The sequence below is a fragment of the Motacilla alba genome, chromosome 4A, assembly GCF_015832195.1.
Source record: "Motacilla alba alba isolate MOTALB_02 chromosome 4A, Motacilla_alba_V1.0_pri, whole genome shotgun sequence".
Lineage (NCBI taxonomy): Eukaryota > Metazoa > Chordata > Aves > Passeriformes > Motacillidae > Motacilla > Motacilla alba.
The window spans coordinates 14,243,235-14,263,956 of NC_052045.1; the positions used below are offsets into that span (position 1 = coordinate 14,243,235).

A 20,722-nucleotide genomic window follows, 5' to 3' on the forward strand; every position below is an offset into this window, starting at 1 on the left:
AAAAACCCATCTTGGCTCAGCCAGGGCCATCTAGGGGAAACTAAACCCCACTGCAAAGGTAGGGAGCTGCCAGGTTTTCCCAGCTGGGGAACAGCATCAGCCCAGTATCCTCACCAGTCCCATTCCAGCAATTCCAAGTCCCTTCCCCCCTGCCACCACCCCCCTCTTGCCAGCCACAGACACAGCTTGAGGCGTGGGTATATATAAAAAGTAGAGTTTATTGCCATTTCTATCTAGATTTACACAACAGTGTCACCGCTTCTGACATCAAAAGCAATGTCCCGTCACATCCCAGAGAACAGGCCAGGCACAGAGGGGAGCCCAGGAACACGGGCTGGCTCCTCCACCCCAGTGGGTTAGAGCACAACCTGCCTTGTGGCTCTGCCCAGTGGTCAGTCCAGATCCTCCCAGCGCTGCCGCATCGTTCTGTCAGGTGGGATGCCAGAGAAGAGTCAATCTGCCCCCTCCTTGGTGCCACTCGCAATAGTTGGCTGTCCACTGACAGGTGCTCACCATTCCACTCTGCCTTCGAATGCCCCAGATGTTGAGATGGGCATGGCTGACCCAGAGCGGGCACCCCACAGCCTCAGAGGCACCTCTCGTGCGCATGTTTATACATAGATACAGCTACAGAAGATGCCCAAACTAACAAAACAAGCTTTTTTTCCTTGTAATCCCCACACTGCTGTGCATTCAGCCACGGTCTACGCTGCAGCTGCCACCCCTGGTGCTGCTCAGTCTGGGTCGGGTTCCAGCAGGCTCCTGGGTGGCTTGTGGGACATATCTGCTTTGCTCACTAAACATCCATCTCCCTCCAGTGCCAGGCTTTGCCAGGAAGAGACACCCCCCTGCAGAATGCAGCTGCGGCCTGGGGCTTGGCGTGCGCTCCTTCCAGCCGCAGGTGACCGTCACGGTGCCAAAGACTGCCCAGCTCTGCTCTTCAGCAGAGCCCAGGACAGGTGCCACACATCTCCTCCTGGCACCTGGGGGGCGGTTGGATAGGGAGGGGGGGTCAGCTGCCCCTGTCTTCCTTGCAGAAGAGCATCCTCATGAAGGAGACGGCCGCTGGCTCTGCAGGCTGGCCAGGGCTGCCCGAGGGGCACGGCTCAGTGCCAGGGTCTGGCAGTCCTTCGTGTGAGATGAAGGTGGAAACGATTTTGCAGGAGATTAAGTAGTAAGAGTTCTGTGGCTCTGCCCACCCCGAGGACAGAGCCACCTTACACCGCAGAGCCCCCGGAGTGCTGAGCCGGGGCAGCCACCCCGGGGCTCTGCTCCTCAGGGCACAGCACCTCTGCTGGGAGCCGGGACTGGAACTTCTCCAGCTGCTCAGGGCTGGCCAGGGTCTTCAGGAGGCTGTTCTCACGCTCCAGCTGGGAGTTTTTCTCCAACAGTTCCTTGATTTGCTCTTTCAGGACCTCCACTTCCTCCCGCACAGCATACATCAGATGATTTTTCACAAGATCCTGCAAAAGGCCATGGAAGAGACCAATTAATGGAGAGTAATGCCCAGGTGGTTGATCCCTCCCGTTCCCAAGTGCTGGGGCAAATGCCAAATGCTGCAGAAGCTTTTCCCAACGACCATCCCTCCCCACCCCGCCCCACTCTTGGAACCCTGACCGGGGCTTGGTGCTCATCCAGCATAGCTCCCTCAGCCGCCATCTCTCTGGTCTCTCCGCATCCAGAAGCACCTTCTAGCCCCCTCACCTACTCCGGCATTTGGGGGGCTGGGGTTCCCGAGCACCCAGGGAACCCGGCTCGGGCAACCCCAGACCCCGAAATTCCCCCTGCACGTCCACCCTCGCTGCCGGCGCACTGCGGAGCGGCTAGAGCCAATGAGCTTCGCGGCGGTCGCAGACAAAGAGCAGCTCTGCCTGGCAGCGGGATGGGGAACGGGGACCCCCGTGGGCAGAGGGAGCCCCCACCCTGGGCCGAGCACCCACCCGGGAGCGGGGAGATCACCCCCGTGCATAGCACCCGCGGGGTGACGGGGAAGGTGCGGGGGAGAGGGGACAGAGCGGCAGCTCACCATCGCCTGCTCGATCTTGTTGTCAATGGCCACCACGCTGGCTCCGGAGGCGCTGGAAGAGAGCGGAGAGGCCGAGGGTCAGCACCGAAAACCTCCCTTCCACAGGGCTCCGCGCACCGCGTCGCCTCCCCCCAAACCAGCGGATCGGGGCGTCCTCCTCCCCAGGGGAATTCCTGAATTCAGGCACCGGTCGCGCGTGTCCTTCGCTCCCGGGGTAGCAATGCCCCCCCACCTCGGCAGTGGGGCTGGCAGCAGCACCCCCGGACACTGGGACGCCCCTTCCCCCCGATCTCTGCGGCGAATGGCGGGGACGCACCGGGGCTGCCCCTACCTGTTGTCGAGCTTCACGGAGACTACATCCCCCCCGAGCAGGGAGGAGAAGAAGGAGATGGAGAAGTTGTGCAGCTGGTAGACAGCCACCTCCATGGGGGACTGGTACATGCCGGTGCTCATAGCTGCGGGCGCACGGACACACACTCGCACAGACGGAGCGAAGCGCACTGCCGGGCCTTCCCCGCCGCCCCCGCTTATATCGGCGGCGCCCGCCCTGCCGGGAGGGGCGAACGCGGCGGGGACCGCCCGCCGCCCGCAGCGCCGCGCCGGGGGCTGCGCCGGTACTGCCCCCGGTACTGCACACTGCCCCCGGTACTGCCCCCCGGTGCGGCACACTGCCCCTGGTACTGCCCCCGGTGCGGCACACTGCCCCCGTTACTGCCCCCCGGTGCGGCACACTGCCCCTGGTACTGCCCCCGGTGCGGCACACTGCCCCCGTTACTGCCCCCCGGTGCGGCACACTGCCCCCTCGGCACTGCCCCCCGGTGCTGCCCCCGGTGCGGCACACTGCCCCCTCAGCACTGCTCCCTCGCCCCGGGTCCTGCACCTCTCTGCAGCCCCTCGCCCTTTCCAGTTAAACCACAGCACGGCGCCGTCCCAGCGCAAGGACCCCGCGCTCCAGCACTGTGTCCCCCCCAATCTGCATCCCCACTCCACACCCCTCGTCTGTTGCAAGCAGATCCTGGGACCCCCGGCACCGCTAGTACAAACCCCCCATAGCCCACAAGCCCCTCAACATGTTCCCGGGCACCCAGGATGGGGATTCAGTCGGGGGGCACATGCACCTGCTTGGGGCTGGGAGAAGGGGTGAACCTGGTCTGCATTTGGAGGTGCAGCCTGCAGGCCCCGCACAGTGAAGCCCCGTGACTGTGAAAGGGAGGCATGAGGGAAGGGGGAGCCATGGGCATTCAAAATAGAACCCGGGGTGCAAAATAGAAACGTGAGTGAAAAACAGAAAGGGGCTGCTAAAAAACCGGGGTGCATAAGAGAAACGGGGTTGTAAAACAAACGGAAACAGGAGTGACAAACAACAGAAACGAGAGCAGAAAAACAACCCAGGCGTAAAAAAACAACTGCAGGAGGAGAAATGAAAGCCTGCGCGCAGAGAAAACCCGGGGTGCAGAACCAACCCAGGGTACAGAACACACCCTGAAGTTGCAGAACAACAACTGCGGAGTGCAGAACAAACCCGGGGTACAGAACAACACCGCGGAGTGCAGAATAGCCCCCGGATACAGAACAAAGTAGAGGTACAAAACGAACTCGGGGTACACAGCAAAACAACCCGAGTGCTGAGCCAACCCGGTGTGCAGAACAAGAAATCTAGGGTGCAACAGAATGACCTTGTGGTGCAGAACAAATTCGGATTACAGAACACGCCCTGCGTGCAGAACAACAACCAAGGGATGCAGAGCAAACCTGGGGTCCAAACAAAATCGGGCTCCGTAACAAACTCGGGAGCACTAAACACCACCACCCCTGGGCTGCAGAACAGTCCGGGGTTACAGAGCACCACCGTGGGGCTGCCGCAGCGGCGGGGGCACGCAGCGCTGCCGGGGGCGCGGGGCGCTGCCGGGGGCACGGGGCGCTGCCGGGGGCACGGAGCTCTATCGGGGGCACGGGGCGCTGCCGGGGGCACGGAGCTCTATCGGGGGCACGGGGCGCTGCCGGGGGCACGGAGCTCTATCGGGGGCACGGGGCGCTGCCGGGGGCACGGGGCGCTCCCCGGGGCGCGGAGCCCCGGCCCGGCGGCCCCGCCCCGCGTTGCATAACCGCGCTGCGGGAGCGCGCCCCCCCGCGGGCACGGGCGGCAGTGCAGCGGCCGGGCGGGGGTCGGCCCGGGCCGCGCCGAGCGGGGCCCGTCCCTGCCGTGCGCTCCCGCTGCGGGCCCCGCGGGGCCTTCCCGCGTCCACAGAGCCACTGATACCATACAGCAACTGGGCCTCCTCCGCGAAGTGGAAGGAGGGCCCCTAAAACGCCCCCAGCATCCCAGGGGCTGGAGTGGCGCTGCCCACCCGGTGCTGCCTCCACCGCCCTTGGCCGTCCACTCATCTCTGCCCTCTGGATCTGGGGGACCTTTGCTCAGTGGGTGCCTGCTGCCCCTGACCCCGGGGGCTCATCCCCTGCTGGGCATGGCGAGCCTGATGCTGGATGGCAGACCCCACACACGGCATAGTATCCAAGAAAGAGTTAGAGTTGGCAGGGCACGTGCGCTCCAGGGATGCTGCAAAGGACACTGAGCACCCCGATCCAGGGGGTACTGAACATGGCTGGCACTTGGCTGTTGGGAGAGGCCAAGGAACCTTGACTTGTGGGTGTGCTGCTGTGCCCCTTCCTCGAGCAGGGAGGGAGAGCAGAGTGAAATTTCTCCATCAGAAAGGGAAACTGAGGCACAGTGCAGCACAGCTGCAGCTGGGAGCAAGCCCTATCCAGGCAGCTCTCCACAAACCCCATCCCAGAGCAGGGTGAGGATGCTGTGCTGTCTGTGAACTGCACCAGGGCATATGTGGGTGCCCTGGGACATGCAGGTTTGATGTGGGGATGTGAGAAAGCATTTTCTCCCTGGTGGGCCCATCTGAGACCTGGAGGGAGGGAATTATGCACATCCCCCTGTGTCAGCACTACTGCGGCCCACGCAAAGCTGCTGTACAGGGGCTGAGCAGGGCGCTGGCACTGAAGAGAGTAGGCAGGTGTCTGTCCCCCAAGCCCCGAGGCAGGCCTGTGCTCCTCCCCTCACCCATACCAGGCCCGACTTACCAGTCCCTCCTTCTGAAGAGGCTCGGGGAGTAGGGCGGCTGGAAGGCCATGGCACCCCGTGCCCCTGCTCCAGCCCCTCTGCTCCTAGCAGCGATGCTGGCTCTGCCTGTGGCTGCGTCCCCCCAGCTCGCGATGGCAGAGAAAGCCCGGGTGCTGGCTGCATCCAGGGGCTCCAGCCACAGGGTAAACATGCTGGGAGATGACCTCAGCTGCACTCAATTGGCCCTTTCAAGGCCAATGGCCAGTGTGCCATCCCGAGCTGCGCGGGTGCCCCCCTCCCTGGGGAGATGAAAGGCTTCTGTGTGCGCTTGTCCCCAGAGTGGCTGGTGGTGGGCTTGGTGGCAGCCCCCGGGACACAGCTTTGTCCCCCTGCTGGGACAAGTCCAGACCACCCACACCAGGGGTCCTTTGACTGAGTTTGCCACGGCAGCTCATGAAGCATGCTGCTCTCACTGGGGAGAAGACAGGAGAGATGGGGAGAGCATTTTCTCCCACAGTTGTGCCACCTCCCGTCTTCTGCAGAGAGGTGTCGACAGCAGGGAGATGGGGTGGGTGGACCCCAGCCTGTCCCCATCCCTGGCAACTGTGCCTTTGTCCCCACCTCCTGCGATATGCCCCCCCAGTCCTGCTGCAGCCTCCTTCCCAAAGGAAGCCCTAAATCATTAGTGGCAGGGACCAAGGGCTCCAGAACCGGCAGACCAGAGCCCGGCTGGCGGTCCTTGTCCCACGGCTTGAGGTTCCTGGTCCCTGCCTGGTATCTTTCTGATGCAGCACTCAGGCACCAAGGACTGAGAAAAAAACCCAAATATTGCTGCAGCTGCTGGAGTGCAGCTGGAAATTGCTTTGGGGGGAGATTGCTTCAACTCTGCCACCTCAAATATTTTTCCCATGGAGCTGGGACTATTGCAAAAATAAACCGGAGTAAGTCACTGATTTCCCTGCAGTCCTCCTGGGTCTTTCCAATCAGCCCTGCCTGCATCTCTGCTCAGGGCATGGGCTCCTCGCTTGGGCTGGGCAGGATGCTGTTGCCCTTCAATAGGCCGCAGCAAGGGATGCTCTGGAGGGTTGAAGGAGCAGAAGTTTCTTTCCTGGCATGCAGTACATGAGGGGTCCCTATGCAGCCGGTGGCCAGGGCAGGTCAGGCTGGGCAGGGGGCTGCAGCCCCCCTCGCAGCCCCACACCTCACGTGGGGGCGGGGTGCAGCGGAGCGCACACAAGCACGGCGCACCTTGCAGCCCCTACAAGCAAGTCCTGCCTGCACATGTGCGTGCACACGCAGCACAGCCACACGCCCACGTCCCCTGCATGCACACGTGTGTTTGCAGCCCACAGGAGCGTGTGCTCGGCACACAGGGGCACACCCTGCACATGCATGTGCACGCTGGTGCACCCTGCTTGCACACACGTGCAAGCACATTAGTTTAGTACCTGAAGCTGATGATCTTGGGGGTCTTTTCCGACCTGAATGCCTCTGTGACGCTGTGACACACACTTTGTGTGCCAAACAAGCGCCGCTGTTCTGCGTGCAGATGCACGAGTGCTGCCGGCACCCCCTGCACACGTTGCCCTGACCAACAGCCGATGCACGGCCCTGCCTGACGCCCGCGTCAGCGGCACGGCACGGGGCAGCTCCGCGTGCCCCTGCACAGCAGCAGGGCACCCCAGCCCTCCGGTACCACCTGCAGCCCTGCTGGCACCTCCACACTGGGAGCAGCAACTCCCAGCTCTGCTGGATCCTGCTTTGTGCCAGCTCTCCCTGGGAGTTCCTCTGAGCTGCCCCAATGCCCCCACAGCAGCAGGGTCCTACATGGGGCTCCAACTGCACCCCAAGTGGTGGGGGGGCCTTTTCCTAGCACACCACAGCCCTGGCCTTGCCAGGCTGCTAGCAGCCACCTCCTCTCCCATCACCTGCTCCTGCTCCTCCAAGCAGAGCAGGCTGGGCAACACGCCACCTTGCTCTTCCTAAGGAGCAGGTCACCATGGACTCAAAGTGACCCCATGGCACCAGCGACGGGCGCTTGGAGCAGGCTGGGCAAGAGGGGCCAGTGGTGTGAACTGCATCCCTGAGGCAGCAGCATGGCAGCTCCTGCATCTGCACACAGTGACAGGAGGTTCATCGGGCCGGGCCCGGCTCGTGCCTGTGGTTATTTTGGTAACAGCGACAGCAGCCGCAATTCAGGGTAGTTGTGACACTAATTGTTGTGCTCTCTGGGAAAAAAAAGCACCCACGGTTGTCATCAAGCAGTGAGGAGAGGCGGTGACACCAGCCAATGATGATATCACCCCAGCAGTGGCCCTGCGGGACACCCCAAAGCTGCCAGCAGCCCCTCGGCCCTTACACAGCCTGTGCCTCAGCCCAGAAGATGCCAGCTCCCCTACCGGGTGACATTAAATGACAGCCCCCTCCTCAGCAATGGGACTTGGAGTTCTGCAGCCACCACAGAGCTCTGCAAGGCTGGAGCAAGGGGTGATGGGGAAGAGGACGAGGGGATTATCTCCTGCTGTCTGGCATCCCACACCTCCACAGTGCTGTGGGTCAGGGCGCATGCCCTCTCTGCACAGCCCCGGGGACAAGCCGTGCTTTTGTACTGAGCCCTGCGTGTTGGAGCTGCTCCAGGCACTGCAGTGCCACACACCAAAGGATGCTCCTGTCCTGGTAGTGGCCGATGGAGCTGGAGGGGTGGTTGGGGCTTCAGGAGCAGCCCTGGCTCCCCAGACTTGGCTCTCCCTTCTCCAGGCTGTGCTCATGGCTCCGTGGCAGTTTTCCTGGCTTGCTCTCTCCCAAGGACTCAGCTCAATGGGAGGAAGGCCCTTCAGAGGGTCTGAGGCGTGGGAAATGTTTATAGCCTGGCCTCAGAGACGCTGGAGAGCAAACTGGGAAAGGCACAGAGCCAAGGCTGCCCAGGCTGCTCCGCAGAGCCAGATCTCCCGCTCCAAGGGTCAGAGCAGAGTGGGAGAGGAAAAGCTACTGCTTGCAAACACAGCTAAGAAAACTCGGCCTGTCACAGCCCAAAATCCTGCAACTGTGGTGGTACCAGCCAAGGGACTGGGAATGCCAGCACCACGGCACCCTAGCCATGCCCTGCAGGAACGGAGGGAAGTGTGGCTGGGGACACTGGTGATGGCTGGGGCCTGTGGTTGCCTGTGGCAGGAAGGGCTGGGTGTGGGACAGGGCTGAGGAGCTCCAGGTCTTGTCCAGCAGCTCTGTCCTGGTTCTGGGAAAGGAGAGGTAGTGCTAGGGGCTGCCCACGGGCAAACAGGCAGCTGAGACATCTGCCACGGAACCCCAGGATCCTGAACAGCAACTGCCTGCCCTGTGGCACTGGCGTGGGGCTTTTGTGCCAGTCCCAAGGGCTGTGGGCCTAGCACTGCCAGAGCATACCAGATCTTGGTTTCCTCCTCCTGGAGATTCCCTGGCTGAGCTGCTCCCTGAGGCCTGGGAATACCCGCCAGCTCAGCTGGTGCCCCCTAGGAGCTGTGGGAGACATGCAGAAGCCCCATGCAACCAGGAACCCTGTGACATGGGGACCCAGGTCATGCCCATCAGAGCCATGGAGGGGTCATAAATCCCCCAACTCAGGGCATGTGCTGCTCCAGAACAGCAGGTAACCCCTCCTGGGCACACCTGGATGTGCCTGGGTAAGGATGCAACCCCTGCATGCAGAGCTGGTGCTTCTGGCCTTGCCTGGTCCCAGTCCCAAGCCAGGAGACACCAGAGTCATGTGTGGCCTGCACAGAGAAGGTGGCCCCTGCCATGCTGGGGAAGCCCAGGGACAGTTTCAGTGAGGGAAGGCCAGAGGGGAACCTACCCTTGGGCAGGCTGGCAGGGAACGTGTCCTCCTTCCCTTCATGCCCAACGGAGGCAGAGTGAGCTCTGTGGCCATGGGCAGGGGACACAGGTGACCCACCCCACTGGGCAGCAGGCATGGGCAGAGATTGTGGTGTGGAGACTCCTCCAACCTGTCAGGCTGGAGGCAGTGTGGGGTGGTGGAGGGAGCCCTGGTAGGCTCCTGTGTCCAGCTGTGGGGCTGACTGCTTCCTCTGATAAAGGTACTTGGCTGTACTCCCAGTTCTGTTTTTTTTCTAGCATGCGAGTGCACACCCTCAAGCCAGCCTGCTGAGAGCTGCAATTTTTCTTTAACTTTGTCACCAGACCCTCTTCTTCCTCCTGTGCCCCTAGCAGGAGTTGCCTCTGAGCAGCAGTGTGAGGAGGGGAGGCCAGAGAGGACCCAGTTTCAGCCATCTTGGAAGCCAGAGAGGACCCAGTTCCCTTCTCACCATGTTGGAAGCCCCCAGAATCACAGCTTCCCCAGGCATGCTGGTATAGGAGAGGAAGAGGAAAAAAGGCTCATTGGGTTGTTACCAGCCCTGGATCATGTGGCCAAGCATCCTATCTTGCTGGTGTTTGTCAACAACAGCCCCACGCTGCTGCTGCCAACCCAGCGCAGACACCCCAGTGGGTGCCCTGCCAGGGACTGTGGGGCACCCTTGCACCTCACTGCTCCCCCCAAAGGGTCCCATGGCTGCCAAATGCTGGGGTGAGAGTGCCAGGCATGGCACAGCCCAGTGAAAACCCCGCAGCTTTCTCTGAGCACCGTGCCTGGCTGTTGGGGCAGCGCAGCTAACCCCCACCACGCTACCGGCTCCCGTGGACCAGCGACGCCCAGCCCCAGGGAGGATTGCAGGCTGAACCCTTGGCAGAGCTTTAATCCACAAATCTGTCTGCAGAGCAAAGTGTTTCACACCCCCGGGCTGGGCTGGAGTGCTGTCACTGAACTCGGTGTTATCGCCTCCTGGTTACCTGTGCCCTGCCCCGGCGCTCCTGCCAGCTGGGGCTCTGAACTCCAGAACTGTCCTTGTTTCTGAGCTTACTGTGTTATCCTGGACAGCCCCAGCTGGATCACCCCCAGGATCCTGGGTGCTCTTTCCTGGCCCCACTTTCAGGGGAGTGGGGATAGAGCACAGGCGGTTGCCACACCGAAGGGACTCCCGCAGCACGAGGGCTACGCCGTGCCCTCGCACCCCACGGCAGCTGGGCAGGGGGCTGCCAGCCTGGGCCCAGCCTCCCCCACGGCAGCTGGGCAGGGGGCTGCCAGCCTGGGCCCTGCCTCCCCCACGGCAGCTGGGCAGGGGGCTGCCAGCCTGGGCCCTGCCTCCCCCGGCCCCTCCTTCAGCCTTGCAGGGATCCTCAGCCTGAGAGAGGAACCCCAAAGCAGGGCCTCTGGCATCCTCCAAAAACAATCCCAGGCCCCTTTTCAGGCAGGAGCGGGTGCTCCGGAGCCCTGCTAGGCGCTGGCAGCTGCTGCCCTGCGGCGTGCAGGAGTGCCCGCTCACTAATTGGGAGGCAGCTCGTTATGTAATGAGGACGGAGGCAGGAGAGCAGCGAGAGCTGTGCGGCGCACCCCACGCTACCAAATCTGCTCTTCCAGCCCAGAATAAGCCCTGTTTATGGAACCCCTCAAGCCCTTCACTGGCTCCTTCCACAGGTGCTGGAGCCTGGTGCTCTCCTGCCTGGCCCAACGCTTGAGGGGAGCCCCAGCAAGAGCCCCAGCAGCCCCACAAAATCTGAGGGACAGCTGGACCCCACTGGGGGTGCAAAGCCCAGCAGACCTGACCCGGCAGGGGCTGGGGGCAGAGGAGCTGTGCTCGGCTGGCGTGTGAGCCAGCACCCACAGGAGGTCAGGCAAGGACACGTAGGGCAGCACAGCTTCAGCAGAGACAGTTATTAATACCCTGCCTGGCCTTTGCATGGAATCCCGGGCATTTCAAATCAGGGACCTTCGCTGAAACCCTGCCGTCACTGACATTTCAGAACAATAACAATGTGAAAGACAATCGGGTCCTGGCAGGATGTATACCTGTGGTGCTGCCGAGGCTCTCCGTGTGCCCGACCTCAGCAGCCAGCTCTCATCTCACTTGTGCCAACCCTTGGGGACAACCTGAGACCATCCCCTGCCCCCAAACCACCCGGAGCAGTCCTGCTCCTTTTCACTGTGATGGTCTCACTAAAGGACATGGAAATGTCTTGTCCTGCCCCATGGCATCTACCACCCTCTGCCAATCTGGACAGGGCTGCCATCCCCAGGGAACTGCGGGTGGGGTGGCAAGGACCGGATCCCACCCTGATCCTGGAGTCTGAAGGGCCCTGAGTTTCTTCTCTGCCACTAGAGTTGTTCTGCAGCAAAAGCCCCCTCAAATATATTTATATATAAAACTCAGCACACAGACAGAGAATGATCTCCTGTCCCAAAGCCAGCCACGTTCAGCACCTGGATAAATATAACTCAGAGCTCATTTGCAAAGCATCGGGATGGGTTGTAGCCTCTCTCGCCTCTCCAGCCCTCTTCCCCCAACACACACCCTGGGGTGAAGTTGGAGATGATGACCTCAGAAGTCTTTTCTTTTCTGACAGGTTCTGTGATTCTCTGCCCTCTACCAACAGGGCCTCAGTCCTTCCCAAGGGTAGGATCCACCTGGAGCCTCACCGGCCTTCTCAGTCCCCATAAAGCACACAGACCCATACATGGTCACGTCCCCTGGGCACACACACAGCTGCCAGGCTCTGACAACATATATCCCAAGCCTTTCCAAGCCCTTTGGTCCCACGCAGGTCATGCTGCTCCCCCAAAGTACAGAGTCAGCTTTAACCCTCTTTGTGCTGGGCCGTGGCCAAGGAGGTGGTGTCAGGTCCCAGCAGAGACTCTCCAGGATCAGGCCATGTCTCACCAGGAAAGGATAATGTGATGCTGGAGAGAGAGGGCATGGTGCTGGGATCAGGGCAGAGCCCTGTAGCCTCCTTCAGCTCCAACCCCTTCCTCATCTATACAGTTCAAAGATGGAAAAAATCCTGTCCAGCCTTTTCCCATAGGGCCATGCTGTCATCCCTGCCTGACCTTGGGATACCTACTTCTGCCTGTGCAGAGCCAAATGCCTGCCCTAGCAGATGGGTAGTGCTGGAGAATCCCCAGAGAACCGAGATGACAGGCTGCTGGGAGGCTGACGTTGGCATCACCAGACTGGCTCAGCTGTGCCAGCCCCCTTGGCCGTAGCCTTGTGGTCAGGGGCAAATGATTCCCTCCCAAGGGACTGGAGGGGCTGAGCATGGCTCTCCTGTGCTCCAGAGAGTGCTGAGAATTCCTTCTAGAGGGAGCTGGGTCTCCCAGGAGCAGGCAGGGACAGGCATGGTGCATGGTGTGGCACACGCTGCTGCCGGCCCTGCTGAGCCATGCCAGCCCAGTATGCTGTGGCAGAGCCCCTGTGAGCCTGATCCAGTGGGTCATGGGCTGGGGGTCCCAAGGTACTGAGATGCCCATGATGGAGACCACAGCAGGCTGAGACGGCTGCCTGCCTGACATCTTCCCGAGGGGGGGAGGATTTGGGTATGCCAAGGTCAGCACCTCCCAGCAGTACTGAAACAACACCTCCCCAGCACCTCGGTGGTGTGCAGGGCTTGCAACCAACACTGCAGGCCACAGCCACAGGTCAGGCCATGTGCAGCTCTGTCTTGTGGGAGCAAAGCAAAGAAAGCCCTGGTGCATGGTTCTGGAGGGCGGGGAGACTCTCCTGGCCCCCTCCATGGCAGAGCTGTCCCAGGGCCAGAAGGAGAGTAGGACAGCTCAGTCCTACACCCACACCTCTCTCATGCTCACTCATGGCCCCTCTCCCCATCAATGTGTCCTTGTTGCTTCAGCCCACTCGACCAGCTGGAATGCCTGCCCTGGCCCTGCCACCTCGGGATGCCCTTTATGCCCTGGCTTCTCTCCTCCCGCATTGCTGCCGCAAAGTGACACCCGACAGACAGGAACAAGTGGTGCTGTGACACAAATGCCACTCTGGTACTGCTGCCCTGGCAGCCCTTGCTTGCTGGCCCGCCCTTACAGCGGGAAAGGCAGTGCTGCCCTTGCTTTGCCCGAATTCATGCTTCCCCCAGCCCCTCACACGAGCTTCCCTGCTTCCCTGGGACTCCCGTGGCTTGCCCAGGCCTGGGAGAAAGTGGCCCTCGGCTCCTTTCATGGCTCAGTCCAAAGGATGGGTCACTGCCCGACTTGTTGGATGGAGCAGCAGGTCTGGCAGTGCCTACAGATGATCTGGCCATGCAGAGGTGTCCCCTCACAGCCTGGAGGATGGGCACAGGCTGCCCAGGCTGCCAGGTGTTGCCCAGGAGTAGCTGGGCGGGAATGCTGGCACAGCTGGCTGATGTGGGCAAGCGGGCTGGTATGTACCTCCTCTTCCCACCCAGAGCCAGGCAGGTGTTGCTTGGATCACAGGCTAGCACACAGCCAGGGGGCTGCTTCCCCTGCAGTGCCGACCTCCTCCTCCCACCCCTGGCTCCCCTCAGCCACCTGGCCCAGGAAAAGGTGCCATGTGGTCATGGGCCTGCTCTCAATTGGGCTTGTGTTTGGGTCTGGAATAACGTTGGCATTACAGAGGGACAGCTTTCTGCCCACTTCACTGGCACCTGCAGGGAGAAGGTGTGCCCAGACAGGGTGGTGGCAGCTGTCCTCCCTGTACCTGGTGCTTCCATGTGAGCATGGTCCCTCAGCACTGCTGAGACTTCCCTGGAAAGCAGTTTGTGATGCCCTGAGTGAAGACACGGTGGGGAGAAGCCTTTTCTGCACAGGATCCAGTGTACTCCTGAAACAGCAGGGCTTTCTGCAGGAGCATGAGCCCTGGAGGCAATTGGTCCAGAGCGTGCCTTCCTTGTGCATCCCTAACAGCATCCCTGCTGTGAGCAGAGGGTATGGAGAGCCTGCAGGGACCACCCAGCCAGAGAAACCCCCAGAGACAGGTTAGACATGCTGAAATGTGTGTTGTTTGAGAAGCCCAGCACTGATCTGACCCTGACTGAGCTGTCTCCAGCCAGGCCCAGAGCCAGGCTCAACTCTGGGTTTAGGATCTTGGGCATCCCATGCTGTCCTGGATGTCAGCCACATGCGAGGATGTGTATCCACACAACTTTCCCCTCCTCCTGTGCTGCTGTAGGAGCACATCAGCCAAAACAATGGGCACTGAATGGTTTGGGTTCCCTGGTGCCAGCAGTAGGGTGCCCTTATCGGGCATGTTATCGGGGTGTTCCTCTGGCACCCACAATCCTCTGCTGTATGCTATCTCCTCTTGGATGTGTTGGCTCATTCCCCAGAAGGAGAAAGTTCAGGCTGGAGCAAAACAACTGCAAACACAGGTGTGGGCACACCTAGCTCCAGTGCCTGGGGCCATGCACCCAGCTCCCCCATGCTGTGCCACCTAGGGGTGGCAGGGGATCACCCAGGCAGCCTCCAGACCGAGGTGCCTGGACACTGGGCATGATAGAGGGACCTAGCCTTGCACCACACCATAGCACAGCCTGTGACAAACACAATGCATGGAGCTTCTTGGGACACATCACACAACAGGGCACGGAAGACGGGCAGCGAGGAATGCTAAGGCACACTGACAGAGAGAAATCCTTGTCCCTTGGCGTCTCTGCTCACTCCCTACCTCACCAGGAGCACCTGGTGCTCCAGCAGCGATGAGTTCAAAAGCAGCCCGCTGTGCCCGTATCAGTGGCCTCTGGCCCACAGGCGCTGTCACTGACTGCCCCAGCAAGTCACCCAGGTGCTTGGCTCTGACCCCAGCCCTGGCAGCCCACGCTGGGGACAATGTCTCGCTTCCCCCTTCACCCACGGGGCCAACTTGCTGCAGCCTCCCAGGGAGGAGGGGAACCTCTCGCTCCTGTTCCTTCTCAGCCGGGTAGGTTCGCTGCTCCCCGTACGGGCCAGGCACCAGCGCCTTGGCAGGTGTCCCAGCTCCTCCCTTCCCACCTGAGCGGCAGCTCGGCGTTATGTAAGTGCAGGAAGAGCAAGGCCGGCTCGAGGCAGCAGCCTCTCGGCGTCAGACGCTGCTGGGCGAGGAGGCGGGCGTGCGCCGGGGCGGCTCACACGCGTGGGGCGGCCACGTGTGAGCCCACCCGCTGCCGCGGCGCGCACAGCCCGCAGCGCGCCCACGGTGCGTGCGGCGCGAAGGGGATGGCGAGAGGTGTCTCTGAACGCGTGCGCCCGCTCCCGGTGCGCGTCACCCGCCCGTGGCGGGGCAGCGAGCCCCAGAGCCGCTGCCCGCCGTGCCAGCCAGGCGGACACCTGCACCTGACGCACTGATGGGCCACAGGTCTCCTCAGGGTGGTGGATGCGTCCCACCTGCTGAAGACAGTGGAAGTCTCGGGCACCTGAGGCACTACTGGAGCAGCTTGGCTCTCTCTGGCTGAACTGGGGAGACCCAGAGCTGCTAGCCCCCGTACAGGCTGCTCCTCACAGGGTGTCACCAGAGCCAGCCCCACACAGCGCCAGTGCAGGACCTGAGACAGCTCTGTCCACTCCTCCCCTCTGGGGTTCACTTCAGCAGGGCTGGGGAGCCTGCACAGTGGTGCCCCTGGGACCTCCTGTTCATCCTCCTCTGTTCTCACTGCTAGAGGAGTGAGCAGGGCAGACCCCACAGCCCTGCCTCCTCAGTCTGCCAGGAATTGGATGGGAGCAGCCCCCAACACATTCAGCTGTGGGGACACAGGGAGCCTGCCCAGAGCAGCCCCGAGACCAGCTCGGGCAGGGCAGAGCCACTTTCCAGGGACGGGAAGCACCACTCTGGGCCAAACCTGTGTCCACTCCGGGGAGGGCTAGGGGAGCTGCCAAAGAGACAGGAGCTGGCACTGGGACTCTCAGACTCCCCACCCAGGCTCTCAGTGACGCTCAAGATGGCTTTCGAGGCAGCACAGCTGCTTCCCAAGGAACCTGCTGCGCTCTCCACGCAGGATGGGGCCGATGCCTGTCTGTCGCTGGACACTATCCATGCCCCTGCGGGCACTGTCTGTGTGGACAGAGGTAGCCAGGGAGATGAGCGCAGAGTCCAGCGGCCAAGACACACAGCTGGGGGCTGTTGTCACTGCCCGGCAGACACAGGGCACCACAGGGCAGGCACGGCGAGCACGGCGGAGCAAAGCCACCCGGACCCGCGCCCAGGGATGGGCTGGCACCACGTACGGACTCCGTGCCAGACGCGGCCCCTCCCCACCCAGATTCCACCGCCGCTGACACCCCCCAGCCCCGGGGTCACACAAGTCCCCTTCTCTTGCCAGCCCCACACGCTGCCAGCTCCGAGCCCGCTGCCCCGGGGCGCCCGGCCCCCGGCAGCTCACAGGCTCCTGGCGGTGACACCCACCTGTGGAAGAGGAGGAGGATGGAGAGCAGGGTCTGGTCGATATTCCTGTTGCAGATACCCTGGTTGAAGAGGTAGCAGGGGTCCCGCACGACGGGTTCCAACGAGTCCTGGCGCATGATGGAGCTCAGCTTGTCGGTGTTGAGGTTCTGTTGGACCAGCTGCTCCCGCAGCTGCCGGAAGCTGCTCACGGTGGGGCTGCCCGGGTTGTTGTTCTCTCCCCCGGCCCCCTCCTCCAGCCCGCTCCGGTTGGCCAGATCCAGGCAGCAGCTGCAGCAGTCCAGCCCCACGGGCGACCGGCACTCCTCCGCGGGCGACGAGGACATCCCGGGGGGCCCCGTGCCTGGCCACGGCGGCGGCGCCGGGGCCGCTCCCGGGGCCGCGGAGGGCGAGCGGCTGCAGGACGTGCCCGGTGTGGAGCGCCGCGAGCGGCCCCCGCCCGCCCCGGCCCCGTTCCGCCCGCCCCGGCCCCGCCCCGGCCCGCTCGGGCCCGCCCCCGCTCCGCCCCGGCCCCGTTCCGCCCGCCCCGGTTCCGCCCCGGCCCGGCCCCGCGCATCCTGCCTCTGCTCCGCTCCGCCCCGGCCCCGCCGCTCCGCCCCGGCCCCGCCGCTCCCCGGCTGCGCGCCCACCCCACGCTCGGGGGAGAAGCTGGCGAACTGTAACGTGAGGTGAAGCGGGGTGACGAAGGGCCACGATGCCCCTTTGCCGGTGGGGACCCTCGCCCCGCTCCGCGCTTTCCGGGGGTGGCGTGGGCGCTGAGGAGGCTGGCGCTGCCCGCGGCATCACTCCCTGAAGCATCGGCGCGGGCAGCCCGCGTGGCTCCGGAGACGGGGCAGGAAATAGGAAAAAGGGGATGTAAGGTCCCAGGATGGGAGGAAAAGCCAGGAAGGACCTGGCTTCACTGCTGGGAACGTCTGGGAGCTGCCTCGCCCGAAGCCAAGCCGGGGTGGGTGGAACGCTCGAAGCCGGGGGGCTTTGGATGTTGGGCACATTGAGAGTCTCGGCAGATCCCTGGGGGTCGGGGATATGCGAGGGAAAAATGGATTTCTAGGAGGAGGAGAAGTGGCTTCCTGGCACTGTTGCATCTCAAGGTGAACATTGCTGCCATCTCTGAACCGCACTGGGCGGCTAGTGAAGAGTGGTTGGGGCCCATGGTGCTGTCCTGGTGGGGCTGGGGCATGGGACAACACCTCAGGGAGGTGGGGACCACCAGCCCAGGACCCTCGGAGTGAGATTCGGGAAGGTGACAAGGTGCTGGCTACGAAGCACATGCAGAGATGGGGTGAGAGGGAGGCTGTGAGGCTGGGCTGGTGGTCAGTGAGCCCCGGGGACCGGCCCGGGGGACCGGCCCTCACCCTTCAGAGAGATGAGCAACTGGGAGCCGGTGGGGAAGGGCTGGGCGAGGGTCCAAGGAAGCAGAGCTGCCGAGGGGAGGAGCTGGGGAAGCCCGCCATGAGCAGGCAGGATGAAGGGACGGCAGGTGGGTCTGTACAGCAGGGTTGCAAGAGGGCTGGTGGAAGGAGCTCCAGGAAGCAGCGATCGGAAGATTGCAGCATGTCTGAAGGGCACAGGATTAATAAGAGGTAAACCAGGTCAAAATCTGGCCGGGCAAAGCCTCTAGAGCACTTGAGCAGCAGAGGTCCCGGTGGCAGCGCAGGGCCATTGTTAACGGGGTAGCTGCTGCCACTGAAGAAGTGGCGAAGTGGCGGGAGCATCCAACAAACATTCCTGTTCTCTGCTTAGCACGAGGAAGGAAGATGCATGCCCTGAGGATGAAGCAGTGTCCAGGCCATTAGTAACCTGGGGAGTCACGAGACTCCCAGATCCACCACAGCTGGGAGAGCGGCCACGGTGAACCCGGGCAGGGTTTCCCGTGCCAGGCCCCATCGGACCTGGGGACTGGCGGGATCTGGCTCCCGGTGGAGGTGGCACCAGCCTGGGGTCCAAGTGTGGCCGGGGGAAAATGTCAGCCCAGGGATGATGCTGAAAACAGGTGAATTCCTGAAGGACGGACGACCCACAAGCTGCTCCAGGAGTGTCCTCTCCTATGCTCTGGTGGACGCTGAGGGCTGTTTTTGAGGTGCTTCCTCAGCCCTTCTTGTGGACGATGAGGGAAGGAAGGGAATTGAGTCTTACCCATCTGCCCTGCGGCAGGGGCTAGTGAGGGGGATCCCCGGTGACCCCATTGTTGCGAGGACCCACGGAAACAGGAGGGCGCTGAGATTTCTTCTGTCCTTTCGGCTTCGGAACGGCCCCCGCGAGCTGCGCTCCGGCTGCAGCGGGCGGCGCTGAGCCCCACGCCGCGCTCCGTGGGCGGGTGCCGCGGGCCCGCGGGAGGCTGCTGCCATCCCGTGGGCACGGGGGGAAAGACGAGCTCAGGGCTGGCACCCCTTCCTCGGCCCCAGCTCCCCCAGTGGCTCTGCCCCGGGCCCGGGGCATCCTGCCCGGCCCCGACGGTGCTGGAGGTGGCTCCGGGTGCAGGTCGTTGACTCCTCCAGGCTCCTTGTGCCCTCTGGCTGTGCCTTCTCGCCCACGTCCCCTCCAGCTGCACCACAGCTGCTACACAGGGCTTGGGGCTGCTACCCAGCCATCAGCTCCCTGCTCCTCATCAGCAACCGGCACACATCGTGGGCTACCACCTTCTCACGTGCGAGCCACGATGAGCTCTCTGAAGCCCCAGATCCGGGAGCCACATCCCGGTTCAAGGTGATCAGCTGGTGGCAGCAGCTGGAAAGTAGGTTTCCTATGTTTAGCTCTGGCCTTTTTGGGTCCTGCTGTTCATGGGACTGGGACAGTGCTAGTTTCTGCACTCCTGCTTCCCTCAAGGGCACCCATGGTGCTCCACACTCAGACATGTCATTGCAGCCCTAAGCCACAACTGGCACAGGGTAGCATGCTGGAGGGAGTGAGGACTCAGCTGGCTCTGGGGCAGGGCAGGGACAGCTTTGGCCCAGAAGCCTATTGCACTCAAAGGGGCTCCATGTTAATCCCTTGGCTCTGAAAGGGATTCCCTACCCCTGGCTGAAATGCAGGGTGTTCTGCTCCCAGCTCAGGGCAAAGACTCCAGTCCTGCCTCGACTTCTCCTGCTGCCCCCTGGACGAGAGGGGGTAGTGGATTGGGAAGGAGAGAACAGGGGGAATGTGTGGGGCTGTGAGGGCCTGGGTTCAGCCAGCCCTGTGCCAGCCATGTGTCCAGCCATGTGCCATCTGTCTGTCTGGTGCCTGTCCAGGTCCCCCAGCCACAGCCCTCTCCCCAGTGCTCACTTTGGGAAGGCCCTCGCTGTGGAGCCTGGGAGAGAAGATGCAGCACCCTGTCCTGTTCTCGGGCGGTATCCAGATCATCTCCTCTCCTCTCCTCAAAGACCCTGCTGCAGCTGGGTCAGAGCCAGGCAGGGCTCTGGGTGCAATCTGCCTGTCCTGCCTTCCCTGTTCCTCCCCGCTGGTGTGGTGGCGAGAGCTGGCTCATGCCGCTGGGCCATCTGCTCCAGGGGAGCCCACCAGAGCCAGGCCCCCTGCCAGGCGACCCCCCCCGCGCCTCCACGGGTGCTAAGAATAACCAGCGCCGTCAGCAGCCGTGGTATTTGCAGGCAGCGCCAGTGCCACCCCCATGCCAGCCTGCTGGGCACAGGATCCATCTGCTGCCTGACGTAAGCCACCAGCCATGGGGGGAGATGGGTGGGCAGTCTTGGGGGCCACGTGTGGCTGTGAGGAGGGGTCCTGTCTCCCCGCCCCCCCTGAGCTCAACAGGAGCCAGGATGCTGTGGTGGGACATGGAGGTATTGCTGCCCAGCGCCCAGCACAGGGGCATGGGGAGCTGCCTGCCTTTCTTTTGTCCTGCTTTTCCCAGTGTTCCACAGACACCCTGTCCCCAGCTCTGCAGCACCCCTGAGAGATCCGGACAGCCCTCAGGGCTGGTGACAGTAGCTCTGCCTTCCTGCCTGCAGAGGGATGGGGACCCAGCAGGCTCAGTCACCTGGAATCTCCATTAAGGGAGATGAGCCACCCCAGAGGTGGTGCAGAGCAGCGTGTGGGGCAGCTCCCCTGAGCAGCAGAGCAGCTCTTTCCCCTGTGCATGGGGCCACAAGGACCAACGCAGCTCCCCGAGCTTCACGTGTGGTGGAGTCAGAGATCTGCAGGCGACAGAGGAGAGGGCTGTGCATGCCTCCAGCTGTTGCCACTCTGTTATTGGGGGGGTCCCACCTGGACTATTCCCCAGGAATGCAGAGCTTCACATGGGTCCTCTGGGACCCATATGGGCTGCATTTGCCCCTGTGCCCAGGCTCTGAAGAGAGGATTCTGCAGGGACACCGTGCTCCTACCGAGGGCAGACATAGTGCAGAGCCTTCTTCCCAGGCAGGGAGGGTGAGTCATGCAGAACCGGGCTGGGATGTTTTCTCTCCGTGTGACACTCCAGTAAATCAT

General features: G+C 62.6%; 1 protein-coding gene across 2 annotated transcripts; it reads right to left on the reverse strand.

Moving 5' to 3' along the window:
- Nucleotides 1-198: 198 nt before the first annotated feature.
- TSC22D3 (TSC22 domain family member 3) lies at nt 199-16,780 on the reverse strand. Of its 2 annotated transcripts, none has more exons than XM_038122794.1 (3): nt 16,304-16,780; nt 2,027-2,078; nt 199-1,463 (listed from the first exon to the last, which is right to left on the reverse strand). In XM_038122794.1, exons 1-3 carry the CDS (start codon nt 16,624-16,626, stop codon nt 1,218-1,220), a joined length of 621 nt encoding a protein of 206 aa, XP_037978722.1. In that variant the 5' UTR covers nt 16,627-16,780; the 3' UTR covers nt 199-1,217. The 2 variants fall into 2 exon arrangements, with proteins under 2 accessions (XP_037978722.1, XP_037978723.1); XM_038122795.1 differs by lacking the exon at nt 16,304-16,780 and adding an exon at nt 2,358-2,549.
- Between the last annotated feature and the right edge of the window lie 3,942 nt (nt 16,781-20,722).

Excerpts from the sequence above, each read along its gene's own strand:
- TSC22D3 (XM_038122794.1), bottom strand. The coding sequence starts at position 16,626 with ATGTCCTCGTCGCCCGCGGAGGAGTGCCGGTCGCCCGTGGGGCTGGAC. Across the intron at positions 2,079-16,303 it reads ATCCTCCTCCTCTTCCACAG|CGCCTCCGGAGCCAGCGTGG; the intron begins GTGGGTGTCACC and ends GCTCTCTTCCAG. Across the intron at positions 1,464-2,026 it reads ACAAGATCGAGCAGGCGATG|GATCTTGTGAAAAATCATCT; the intron begins GTGAGCTGCCGC and ends GGCCTTTTGCAG.